The 13,699-nt window shown below is 45.4% G+C and overlaps 1 protein-coding gene across 5 annotated transcripts in view; it reads right to left on the bottom strand.

The window, feature by feature from the left end:
* Fubp3 (far upstream element binding protein 3) overlaps window positions 1–5,669 on the bottom strand; it is a 47,812-nt gene extending 42,143 nt beyond the window's left edge. For 3 of the 5 annotated variants that reach the window (XM_034495056.2, XM_034495059.2, XM_034495057.2), the window contains exon 1: window positions 5,432–5,611. In XM_034495056.2, coding sequence (XP_034350947.1) covers window positions 5,432–5,515 — 84 coding nt within the window. In that variant the 5' untranslated portion in view covers window positions 5,516–5,611. Of the gene's footprint in view, window positions 1–5,431 lie in introns of all 5 variants that reach the window. The other 2 variants (XM_034495054.3, XM_076928471.1) reach the window with 2 other exon arrangements.
* Window positions 5,670–13,699: the final 8,030 nt, after the last annotated feature.

Raw genomic sequence — 13,699 nt, 5'->3', positions numbered from 1 at the left:
CTGTGCCAGACACCGACAAGCAGGCAGAGCTTTCCTAAAAGAGCCGGAGCCCTGCATCTATCTGCATGTGAAACCACCCGAGCTTCCAAGTGCTATACAGGGTGGGTAGACAGGACTGGAGTCTTCTCCAGCCCACGGGCTTTAGTTGGAGAGCTGTAGTCAAGGTATTTACTACATAGCTGGGACTTCAAAAGACAGCAAACTTTGATAACACAAGTGGTCTACCAAACCATAAGTAATGATAAATTTCAAGCACTTTGATAGCCAAACCTTGTTTTTTGTTTAAATTCCACTGAAAATGAGAAAAGTGTCTGAGGCATACTATGGAATGCAGTTTATTTACTATCTACTTTCAATACCAAATAGTAAGTTCAGAACTTCTACTAGTACATTGGTTTTTAACCTTCCAGGTATTGTGACCCTCATGTTGTGGTGGGCCCTAACTATAAAACTATTTTGTTGCTACTCCATAACTATAATTTTAAATATCTGCTATACAAGACATGTTATACCACCCCCCCCCCAAAGGGGTGGTAACCACGGGGTAAAAACCACTGTACTAGTACCTGGCAACCACCAACCAAAACCAGCGCAGACGGACTGACTTGAAGGACTCCGCACTGCCCCACAGGAGCAAAGCCTCAGGAGTGGTTCATGGATTCCCCCCCAGTCACTGGCCTCCCCCAGTGTCTGGAAAGCTCAAATAGTACACAGACACGAAGCAGCGATTTCAGTAGAACACAGCATTCAGCAGCTCAAGTGAGCCATGAATCAAACCCACATATTAAATGAGCAAAGGCATGAGCTGTCAAGGTGCACACTACTAATAGCCAGCACACTCTGTTCTTTGAAAGAACATTTGCTGCTTATACCAATATCATTTCACTCAAGCCCCATATTAGCCCAGGGAATAAGTCATTTACCCCAATCCATCTACTCTGTCTCAAAAGTAGAAAACTACAGCACCACAAGAAGCCTGACCTTCTGAGGCCACACACTAATCAATATTTCTCCCACAAAGGTGCCAATGATGATCAGATTTCTGGTTCTACAAACTTCCTAAATGGCTATTCTTCTATTGACTTAAAATTACACTTACTTTTTTTTTTATGTGGTTGCACACCCACCATGGTGCCCATTGTGAACATCATAGGATTTATGGAAGTTGGTTCTCTCCTTCTGCCATGTGGGTCCTGAAAACTGAACTCAGGTCCTCAGGATTGGTGGCAAGTCCCTTAATCCATTAAGCTATCTTGCTAGTCCTCTTGATTCTGTAATAGCTTCATCTTTTTATTTGGGTCCAAGGCAAGCTGCTCAACTCCAGGAAGAGTGCATTTATACGGCACTCTGTATGAGGACATACTAAGGAGCTGGCTAATACACAGGGCCTAGACAGGGTTGTCTAAGACAAAACACCTTAGCTAAGTGTGCTGTTGCATGCCTTTAATTCCAGTTCTTAGGAAACCAAGGCATGAGGAGCATGTGTGTGAGGCCAGAAGAACTACACAGCAGAACCCTACCTCAACAAAACCACCTCCACCACAAACAGGAGCTAAAAGTCCTAACAAGCACTGACTCTGGCAAAAATAGCCTATCCTCAGGAAAGCTAGTGGGAGGCTGCTGGCAGTTGTAACACTATGATGGGTACACAACCCATTTACAAGTCACTGTCTTCACGGGATGGCCGATGCTAACCGACTTTCTGGAAACATTTTACTTTTTGGACAGGTTCTCATACAACCCAGACTGGCCTTAAACTCGCTATACTTGCTATGTGGACGAGCTTGAACTTCCTGCTTCCATCTCTCAAGTGCTGGGATTATGTATAGACATGTGCCACCATGCTTAGTGATATGGCACTGGGGGCTGAACCCCATACTATAAACCATGCACACTAGGCAAGCACTCTCAAGTCAGGAAACATTTTTAATCATCCCCAGAAACTGATTTTCAAAGTAAAACAAACTTGTGTCCACTGGTCTCTCTTGTAACCCACTCAGGGCACAGATGCAGAATGTGATTCTGGAACAAGATTAGCTGACAGTCATCATCTATTTGTCTCTAAACGAGTTAAAGGAATGCTTGAATTTGCTAAGCAGCAAATGACCTGAAGAACTAGCCACAGCGCTGTGAAGCTGTCTAGCCGTCTTAGACTTTATCAGTAGTCCCAAATCACATCCTACTTCCACTGCCCTTCAGAAGATGTCAATGTCTTACTCCTGACACACAATAATCCACTGGGTCCCCACTCTGGAAATATTTTTAAGTTTTATATGGATCTTCAGAGATTCCCTTCGTATCTGAGAATTCATTACTCAAGTACACTAATAGCAAACATAGATAACTGTTGTTATGAGTCTGAAGACATCTATATAAAGATGCTTCAAGAAAGAAAAGAAGCCCAGTTACCACAGAGCTACGCAATCAGGCTTAACAGACTGAATTCCAGCAGGGTCAGCTCATACTGCTAGAACTTGCTATGTAAATTGAACATAATACAACTCATTACTCTGAAAAACTGAAGGCCTTACTGTTGCTGATAATTGAGATATGAGGGGGAAAGCCTTATGCTTATTAAAATGAAATACAGTAAGTCAAGCCTAGTTCAGACCTGTGATCCTAGCGATGTGAGTGGCTGAGACAGAAGCCTGAGTTCAAGTTTAGTTCATTATGTGTTGAACGGCTTGCTCAGCATGTACAAGGCCCTGGGTTCAATCCCTAATACAAACAAGACAAAAATCTTATTTCCATTTACTACGGTTGAGAGAGGTCCATCTTGGGAGCACTCCGTGTGTAATGGAGACACAGAACCCTGACTACTCAGATACTCCAACAGGGTCTCTTTACTAAGCTTTATCATATGCAGATTGGTTAATATTTTAAAAAAATTTATTTATGTATGAGTGTTCTTTGTGCATGCCAGAAGAGAGCATGAGGTCCCATTACAGATGGTTGTGAGCTACCATTGTGATTGCCCGGACTTGAACTCAGGACCCCTGGAAGAGCATGCAGTACTCTTAACTGCTGAGCCATCTCTCCAGCCCCATGCAGATTTTTTAAAAAAAGATCTGCCTATAGGTGTTTTGCCTGGATGCATGTGTACCCATGCAGAACCTGTGTGCAGAGCCTGTAGAAGCCAGAGAGGGTGTCAGATACCCTGGAACTGGAGCCACCAATTTGTCAGCCAATATGTGGGTGCTGGGAATCCAACCCAGGTCCTCTGGAAGAGTAGAGCTCTACCACGCAGGTTTCTAAGTTTCCAGTCTTTTTTTTTTTTTTTGGTTTTTCGAGACAAGGTTTCTCTGTTAGCCTTGGCTGTCCTGGAACTCACTCTGCAGACCAGGCTGGCCAGACTCAGAAATCCGCCTGCCTCTGCCTCCCAAGTGCTGGGATTAAAGGCGTGTGCCATCACTGCCCAGCCTAAGTGTCCAGTCTTAACCAATGAAATCTACCTAAATAACTCTAAAATTACCAACAAACTTTTGTTTGTTTGACTTTGTTTTTTGAGACCAGATCTTATTGTATAGCTCTGGCAGTCCTAGAACCTGCTCTGTAGACCTGGCTGGCCTGCAACTCACCAAGATTTGCCTGCTCTGGCTCTGAGTTCTGGGATTTAAAGGTGTACACCACTCTGCCAGGCTTTTTCTTTTCAATTCTCTTCAAAAGTAGTATGGACTTCTAGCTGTTGCCACTAAGAAGCAACACACCTACCTCTAATGGGCTCATTACCACTTCAGACAGCAGTGCACTTTATAAATAAGAAAGCCAATGAAACAGTCCCTTTTCAGCACTCCAAGTTAAGGCAGATTTAACAGAAGGCAACCCCCCCCTTCCCCAGCAAGTTAAGAGATGCTGAGAGTCTCAGCAATCCTTAACATTTCATTTTACCACTAGGATGGCAGAAGCAGGTGGGTTCTGTGAATTCAAGGCTAGCCTATCTACAGAGTTAGCTCCAAGCCAGCATGGAAACTGTGCTTGGGAAAAACCAAATCAATAATTTTCATAAGCCAGCAGCAGTGCAAAAAGCCTTCAATTTCAATACTCGGGAGGCAGAGACAAATATCCGAATCTGAGGCCAGCTTGGTCTACATAGCAAACTCCAGAACCACCAGGACTACACAGAAAGACCTTCTCAAAAAAAAAAAAAAAAAAAAAAAAAAAAAAAAAAAACCAAAAAACAATGAATTTATTTTACATTCAACTATAGGACTTCTACAGACAGAGGACCTGAGACTTCTAAACCATCGACTGTAATTGTTAGTAGTCACAGAATGGCTTTGACATTCTAGCATAGAGGGAAATCCAGTACATCTTACCAATCAGAGAAAAACAGTTTTCAGGATCCTGTCCAGTAGAGGAAAACAAGTGCTCATGAGCAGAGTGGTGAATGGGGAGCTGGGGGCATGGTCATTTATTACAATCATCGAGTAACTGAAGTGTAACACAAATGTATACTGTTGAACTGCTTGGACTAGGCAATAAGTAACAACCCATCAGAGAAACTTTTGGGTGAGCCCAACATTTGGGAAGTGTTAGGCTCCAAAACAATGTCTACAGAACTATCAGTATTATTATGCAAAGCATATGAGAGACAGGCAGGGTTCCCTCGAAGGACTACTGGAAAGTGATGAAAAGACTCCATTTTTCACGTGCCCAGGTGAAAATCTCCCAAGAATGATGAATCCTGTGGCAAGCATTCTGCTAGGAACCAAACCGTCATTAGTTACAGCCCGACTTTCAAAGAACCAGCGGTTGACAAAGTCAGAGGAGATAAACATCACTGGATAGAAGAAAGTTTGAGCGTCAGGGTAACTTGTCACTAAGTTTCAGGCAACTACAAGGACAATTCTGTTCTAGGCACCATGCCAGGAGCCAGAGAGGTCCCATATTCATTCTCCAGAGACGCTCAAGTCCTCTAAAAAGCCAGTTTCACTGACAAAACGCACAATATTGCCAGATGGTAGCTTCACGGTCGGAACGAGTCCATCCCACACTCTTCCCAGTAGAGTAAGACTAATCGCCAGAAGGAACTCTCGAGGACTCGAGGACCACCCACTTAACACCTCCCCTTCTCTCTGCAAAGAAAAAAAAAATCTCAAATATAAAATATCCTCGAATTTCTTCCAATATGCTTGAAATGCAGCAAGTGGAAGACCGGGTTTCCCAAGGCTGCAGAAGCCACGTCCAGGGCGTGAGATGGATGCCCGGGGTCTACACCCGAGGGCCTACCAGGAGCTGCTTGGACTTGAACCCCGGATAGTAGGCCTGTGATTGCAGCCGGGCGCGCAGGCGCCAGGAGCGCTCGGCTAAGGCTTCCTCCAGCTCCGGGGCGCCTGAGGGAACCGCCCGGGCCTCCCGCGACTCGCGGCCCTAGGCGCCCACCGGAGGCTTCGCGGGGCGGCCTCCAGCCCCCGGCCTCCCGCGCCCGTACCTGTCGGACCCGGTGCAGGGCATCCACGAAGCCCTCAGCCTTCATGCCCACCGGAGCGCTCTGCCCCTGCACCAGCTCCGCCATGGCCAACCCCACCGCCGTCGCTCGGCTTCCCCGGTCCGGCCTCCCACTCCGCTCCGGGACCCGTAGCCGGAAAGGGAAAGTCGCTCCACTTCCGGCGGAAGGGAAGCGAAGGGACGGCACTGCCCGCTCAGAGAGAGACAGAGAGAGAGAGAGAGGGAGAGAGATAGGTTGGGGGAATGCGGCGTCTGTGAGGCGGGGTCTCAAAACACGTGACCGCTGTCCGGCGGAAGTGGGGGCGTGGCCGTGCCGCAAGGGGGCCTGCCCTGGGCACAGGCAGCTGTCGGTCAAAAAAAAAAAAAAAAAAAAAAAAAAAAAAAAACAGGTTGCGACCCCACCCTCCAAAGGCGTGGGCCCCAGGCCTTCAGCACGGGACCACCCTTGGGTCGCAGGTGCAGCCCTGTATAGTCCCTGCTGTCTGTCTTTGCAACCTGACAGAAGAGAAACGTGGACATGGCTCTTCCAACCTCTCACCCATGCCGTCTAGGTGCACTGGCAGCCCCCTCCCTCTCGAAATAGTCGTGGTGTGCTGCCTTGACTGGGACTCAGTACTTTTACTCGGTACTAGGACCCTCGGTAGGGCAGTGTTCCGCTTTTGCAGGGAGTCCCAGGCTCCAGGATGGGCTATCGGTTTGCCAAGGATGGGTTTGATGACACCACTCAAGAAGCCTGGTGTCCTCTTTCACATTCTTTCACTGGGGTGACAGGAAATACCATAGGACCATCATTGCTTCCGGGCCTGCTGAGGCAAGAGACATTTAGGAATGTTTGAATGCTTGGAGGAAAAAAAAAAAAAAAAGGAACAGTACTGATTTCTCAAAGCAGGGCTTATTACTTCAGAATATGCTGCCTTTGTTAGAACAAAGAGTTACACCCCACTGTGCCAATGCATTTGGGAGGTGGATTTGCCCAGGAAGATCAGGAGTTCAAGGTCATCATGACTTAGTTCTAGGCCATCCAGAGCTAGCACCCTGAGACTCTCTTTACCCTTCTTTCCTTCCATCCTTTGTTTCTGTGTGTGTGTGTGTGTGTGTGTGTGTGTGTGTGTGTGTGTGTAGAATGTGTCACCACATACATATGGAAGTCAGAGGGCAACAGGTTATCAGGCCCGGCAGCAAGCACCTACACCGCTGAGCCACTGCATCAACCATGGGGCTCTCGTTTTTGCCTGTATTCCTAGAGTTTGACACATAGTAGGCTCTTAGGAAACTAATTCTGAGTTGAATAGCGCTGACTCTGAATGATTCCTAGATTATGGCAAAATCAAAGAACCTGACCAAATTACACAGCTGGAAGTCAGTCGAGATTGGACAGATCATTTTAAAACCCATAGGGAAGACTGAGCCGCCACTCTAGATAGTGGAGAGTTTTCACTGTCTATGCTTGAAGAATCGAACACAGAGTTTCAACCTTAAGGACAGACATGGTCTTACTCGACATCTGTTTTACCAGGGATGCCCTGTTTTTACTGTTTACACCTTTGAGGAAATACTGTCCACTCTTCCATGCTCCAGCTGGCTTCCCCTGTTGAGTAGACATAGGGTAAAGCATTAACCGCCAGGAGTATTGCCTTGGAAAGGTCACAGACTTAACAAGGATGGCAAGGTTCTGGTTCACCCTCTTTCAGGTTGAGAAAACTCTGTCTGGTCAATTATCTCTGGGAGTTGAGGGGACCAGAAGGAGAAAATGACTCCATCCTGGTCAGGTCACTGTGGAGTGTTCTGCTATTCAGGGCCTCTTTATTTAACACTTACTCCAAACTCCCTGTTGATTTGGTTGGCTCTTGGTATTTGTTCAATGAATACACGTAAAGAATTTTGTCCAGCCAGGCGGTGGTGGCACACGCCTTTAATCCCAGCACTTGGGAGGCAGAGGCAGGCGGATTTCTGAGTTCGAGGCCAGCCTGGTCTACAGAGTGAGTTCCAGGACAGCCAGGGCTATACGGAGAAACCCTGTCTCGGAAAAAAAAAAAAAAAAAAAAAAAAAAAAAAAAAAAAAAAAAAAAAAAACCCTAAAAAAAAAATTTTTGTCCAAAGAGGACAGGGAAAGCATTTTAGACATTAAATGCAGAAGCGTTGCTGCTGTTGCCACGCCCAAGTGGCCCAGTCTAATTTGATTAATAAAGCATTAAGGATAACTCCAAGCTTTCAAGATGGCACAGGTACCACAGGGGTTTTTGTTTTCCCTTCTGTCTTTTTCAATAGATAACTCTGGCGATGCATACTCACTCAAATGGGATTTAAACTTGGGTAGTAATTGCCTAGCTGAGATTGGCTGCAACAAAGGACTTGGGGGGCGGGGGGGGGGGGAAAGGAGGTGAGGTCAGTCTGAGCTGTACAATAAGGGTTAGCCTGTGCTAGACCCTGTCTCAAAACAACTAAAACTCAAACAAACTGCATACACACTGTGGTTGTAAGTAGCTTTGCCTCTGAGCTCATCAAACTTGTATTCCTCGGGCTGGAGAGACAGCTCAGCCAGGAAATAAAGTGCTTGCTGCACAGATGTGAGGTCAGCCTCCAGAAACCACATGGTTCTGGAGCTGGGGGAAATGGCTTATCCATTAAGAGATCTCGCTGCTCTTGCAAAAGACCCAACTTTGGTCCCCAGTACCTACCTCAGATGGCTCAGGACTTCCTTAAAGTCCAACTCCAAAGGATATAATGCTTTCTTCTGTCCTACTTGAAGACCACACAAATGTGACACACACACAAAAATTATTTTTAAAAAATATTTAGCCAGGTAGTGGTAGCGTACCCCTTTAATCCCAGCACTGGGGAGGCAGAGGCAGGCAGATCTCTGAGTTCAAGGCCAGCCTAGTCTTCAGAGTAACTTCCAGGACAGCCAGGGCTACACAGAGAAACCCTACCTTGAAAAACCAAAAGACAAAAACAAAAAAGCTGGGCCTGCTGGTACATACCTGTAATCCCAGAACTGGGTGTATGTGGGCAGGGGTGGGGAGTAGAATTTGGTTTGAACAAGAATGCCCCGCCTCTATAGGCTCAGATCTCCGAATGTTTCCATTGGCAGACTGTTTAGGAAGGGTTAGTGATGTGTTCTTGTTGGAAGAAGTGTGTCACAGAGCTAGATTTTGAGGTTTCAAAAGCCCAAGCCAAGCCCAATCTCTCTCTCTCTCTCTCTCTCTCTCTCTCTCTCTCTCTCTCTCTCTCTCTCTCTGCCTGAAAATCAAGATATACAACTCTCAGCTACTGCTGAAGTGCCATGCCTTCCTACATGCCGCCATGTTCCCCACCATGATAACAGACTAACTCTCTGAAACCATAAGCGAACCCCCAACTAAATGTTTTCTTTCTATAAGAGTTGCTTGGTCACTATGTCTCTTCACAGCAACAGGACAGTAAACTAAGACATGGAGACAGGAGCATTTGTCTAGCCAAGTTGGGGAGTGCCAGTTTCATTGAGAGAGCCTATCTCAAAAAATCAGATGGGCAGCAAGCTGGGCTGTGGTGGCGAATGCCTTTAATCCCAGCACACAGGAGGCAGAGGGAGGTGGGTAGCTGTAAGTGTGAAGGCAACCTGGTCTACAAAGCAAGTTCTAAGAAACAGATGGCCAGCAATGGAGGGAAGACATCCACCATGGACCTTTGACTTTCACCTGTGTGAAAACATATACACATGCACTTATACGAATAACATACACGTGCATACACAAGTAAATGAGTTGTTATTCTCTCTGAGATTTGGGAATATCTTAACTGATGACATTGAAATGCTTCCTCCATCTAGACATGCTGGCATAAAACTCTAATCCCAGCACTCTGAAGGCAAAGACAAGCAGATATCTGTGAGTTCCAGGCTAGCCTATTCTACACAGTGAGTTCTAGACTAGCCAGGGTTACATAGTTAGAGCCTCTATCAAGAAAAGGGGTAGATCTGTAGAAGTGGCTGAGCAGTTAAAAGCACACTGATGAATTTCCAGTCCTTTCCAAGAACAGTAAGCATTCTGAAGTGAAAATATAAGGGTTCTTAGGAAAGTCAGTTGTGTTGGATGGTGTTTTGCTTCGGCAAACATGTGAGGGAGTGTTTTCCTGAAGTCACACAGGTGAAAGGCTAAGACAGACTGATGAAGGTTTAGCTGAAGCAGATACAAGTCAAAGAATGTTCTGCTAAAGCAAGCACGTGAAAGAACACGTGATGAAGGACTCTTTGCTAAGAACACGCATGTATTAGTCTGCCTTACATTGCTTAGTTGAGCTGCATTTGTCAGGACTCCATAGAAACGCACCAAAATAGTTCTGGTGGTGTGCTGCAGTTTCTTGCCATTTCCTCAAACTTGAGTCAATTGGCAGAGTGGTATGAGCTGAGACACACATACGTGCTAAGGTAAGGTAAGCTGAAGCAAGACCTGCAGAGGACATGTGATGTTTGGAGGGAGTATAAATAGGCCCAACAGACTGTGACAGAGGCTGAACTTGGCTTGTTTATAGAGCTAGCTGTACAATGTTCGTTGGTCTTGAGTCTTTGCTGATCTTCGTTTCACTGAGAGAGACACAACCGAGAACTTTTCCTGGTGTTCTTGTTGGCCATGGTCCCTCCTACTGACTTGTGTCGAAATTGAGGCCTGGCTGTCTGCTAGTTGCTGATTCATGTCTGCTATCCCAACTCTACCGAACAGGACTACTGATATATCCATAAAGTGTTTGCAAGGATTGAGCTGCCTCTGCTGACCTGTAAACTAAATTGCTGATTTCCGAATAACACAAACGGAACAAACACAAATGGTTGCTCCAAAGAACCATTTCTAAACAGGTCCACTTCCCCTGTATCCTTTCTTTTCCAGTGGGTGGTGAGCTAAAAGGGAGGTTAAAGCATTTAAGAACCATCATTAAAAATAGGTTTTAAAAAAATTAAAGTTACACCATTCTTAGTCTCTGAGCCATCTATCTAGACCCTTGTTTTATTTGAGACAAGGGATGACTCTGGGTAGTTACAAATCAAGGAACCAGAGAAAATGGCTGTCTCATTGACAAATTGGCCCTTTCATAATTTCATACAACTTCATACACTTTGTTTTCAGTAATACTATTTTAGAGACAACTATTTGATATGAATGTAGCTATTCCCACCTTATGGTTATTATTGTTTGCTTCATTCAGTTCAGGGGCTAGCAAGATTGTTCAGTGGGTAAAGACTCTTGCTGACAATCAGTGGTACAGTGGTAGCACATTGTGTGTGTGTGTGTGTGTGTGTGTGTGTGTGTTCATGTGTGTACTGTCTTCCATGTAGAAGTTACTGTTCTGTTGCTGTGAAGAGACATTATGATCAAAGCAACTCTTATAAAAGAAAACATTTAATTGGGGATGTCATAGGGTTTTACTGCTATGAACAGACACCATGACCAAGGCAACTATTATAAGAACAACATTTAATTGGGACTGGCTTACAGGTTCAGAGGTTCAGTCAATTAATATCAAGGCAGGAACATGGCAGCATCCAAGCAGGCATGGAGGAGCTGAGAGTTCTACATCTTCATCTGAAGGCTGCTAGTGGAAGACTGATTTCCAGGTAGCTAGGATGAGGGTCTTAAAGCCCACATCCACAGTGACACACCTACTCCAACAAGGTCACACCTCCAAATAGTGCCATTCCCTGGGCCAAGCATATTCAATGACCGTGACAGGGGGCTTGCTTATAGTTTTGGAGAGTTGGTCCATTAACATGGAGAGCATGGGAGCATGCAGCCAGGCATGACCCTGCAACAGTAGCCTGCATTTGATCCTCAGAACCCATGTAGTAGAAAGAGAACTGACTCCTAAAAGTTGTCTTCTATACATGCACTGCTGTTATATGTGCATGCCCTCTGCCAACTAAGTACCTATGTAAATAAATAAATTCAATCCAGGAGCCAGCCAGATGGCTTGATTGGTAAGGGAAGTTGCCACAAAGGTTTATAACCTAGGTTTAATTCCTGGAAGTGAGAATGTGAGAAAGTGAGAGGTGACACTCATGTATGTGAATACATGCACACACACACACACACACACACACACACACACAGAGAGAGAGAGAGAGAGACAGAGACAGAGACAGAGACAAAGAGTCAGAGAGAGACAGAGAGACAGAGAGAGTGAGCACAGTGTACTGGGGAGATGGCTTAGAGGGTAAAATACTTATTGTGGAAGTGTTAAGACCAGAGTTCAAAACCCTAATGCCCATGCCCACATAAATGCCAGGTAGGCATCGCAGCTCACCTTTAATCCCAACTCATGGGAAACATACAGGAAATAGGTGGATAGTTAAACTTGTTAAATTAGTGTGCTACCTTGGCTTTGCTTGACAGAGTCAAATTGTCCTTCAAATTCGACTGTTTCTCTCAAGTGTGACATGCATCCTACTAGCTACAGGCAACAGTTCTTACTGCAAGATCAAAGAGATGGAGTCGGGGGTGCGGGGGGAAGGCATGGCAGCAGCAGCATGACATACGTACATTCTGAGCAAGCTTGAAGATCCAAGTCCAACCTCTGAAAGTCATGGTGGAAGGAAAGCGCTGACTCCCACAAGTTGTTCTCACACCCCGACAGCCACACAGGGGCACATCCCCACTCACACAGACATACGCTCGCTCGTCATTTCAAAATAAGACTTCTAACTTCTCATCCTTGTAACGTTTGGTATTGTACTCTTTTTTTTCTTCTTTTTAATGTTTTTATATTTATTTTATTCTGTATGTATGAGTGCTTTGTTTGCATGTATGTGCATGCCTAAGAAGGTCAAAGGCAAGTGTCAAATTCCCTGGAATTGAAATCAAGGGTGCTAGGAATTGAACCCAGGTCCTCTGCAAAAGAAATAAGTGCTCGTAATCACTGAACCGTCTCCTCAGCGTTTCTCCCACTGTCTTTAAGTGACAGAGCCTCCCTTCTTGGAGACAGTTGTCTAGTGGATACTCATGTCTCTGATCTCAATTCTGTCCCCTACCAAGACTTCAGGCAAGTATGTGTGGTGCTTTGAGGAAACCCCAGATCACAGTGATTATGGTTCACATTGGCTGGGTCAAGCTGCAGAATAAGGAACATGTGAGTGAGGCCTCGTGCATTCAGGTTCAAATAGGGACAGACTTGAAGACCTGGGGTCTGGGAAGCAGTTCCCCCATGAGGGCTGGGGTGTAAATCTGTTTCTAGTTGAGGTCTCCCCAACAATGAGCAAGTCCTGCAGCCCCAAGGCTTTCCACTGTTCCACCCCAGCACTCGTGTTTCACTAATCACTCTCATATCCAGCTTACAAAAAGAGATAGACAGGGTCTCCTGTAGCCTAGGCTGATCTTAAACTCACTGTATAGCCGAGGATGACCTTGAACTTCTGATCTTCCTGCCTCTATCTTCCCAGGGTTAAGATTACGGTGGTTTATACAGTTCTGAGTGTCTGGGTGTTATGCTGGCTAGACAGAAACTTAACTAAGAGCTATATCCCCAGACTCAGTATTTCCCATTATCAGAATTTAAATTTTTTTTCAAAATTAATGAGCATATGCCTACAATTCTGTTTTTATGTTATGCCGAAATATACGTAACATATAATTTGCTGTTCTAATAATTCTTTTCAGTCACAGCTCAGGGACATTAAGAACAGTCACAGCGCCAGGTGATGGTGGCTGTGCTGCATACCTTTAATACTTGCACTTGGGAGGCAGGAGGATCTCTGTGAGTTTGAGGCCAGCCTGATCTACAGATCAAGATCCAAGACAACCAAAGCAACACAGTGAAACCCTGTCACCAAAAACCAAAACCAAAAAGAACTCCATTTTCTTTCCTGAGGCAGAGTCTCTCACTAAACCCAGAATTTATCAATTCCTGCTAGTGTAGCTACCATCTTCCCCTGGGGAGCCCCCCCTCCCGCCACCAGTATGCTTCTGAATGCAGGGGTGACAAGCTGGCGGCTAAGCCTACTGGCTCTTTATGTGGATGCTGGGCATCGACCTCAGGGCTTTCATAGCAAGGACTTTGCCTACTGAGCTCTCTACACAGCCTCTGTAATAATAATCTGTCTATAGGCGTTCAGCATCTGTGTTTCCATCACTGACTGGTGGGCTGGGTAGCTTTTACCTTGGGCTGCTGTGAATCTTACTGCAATGGATACAGATTACAGACACATGCTTTGCTTTCTATAAAACTGGATTTTGATTCATATTCTCTCACAGACATGCTAATCTCCAGAAAGATGAGTTATGTTCAT

The sequence above is a fragment of the Arvicanthis niloticus genome, chromosome 2 (assembly GCF_011762505.2).
Source record: "Arvicanthis niloticus isolate mArvNil1 chromosome 2, mArvNil1.pat.X, whole genome shotgun sequence".
Lineage (NCBI taxonomy): Eukaryota > Metazoa > Chordata > Mammalia > Rodentia > Muridae > Arvicanthis > Arvicanthis niloticus.
Note: the sequence above shows the minus strand (reverse complement) of the source record. Positions and strands in the feature narration are given on the sequence as shown.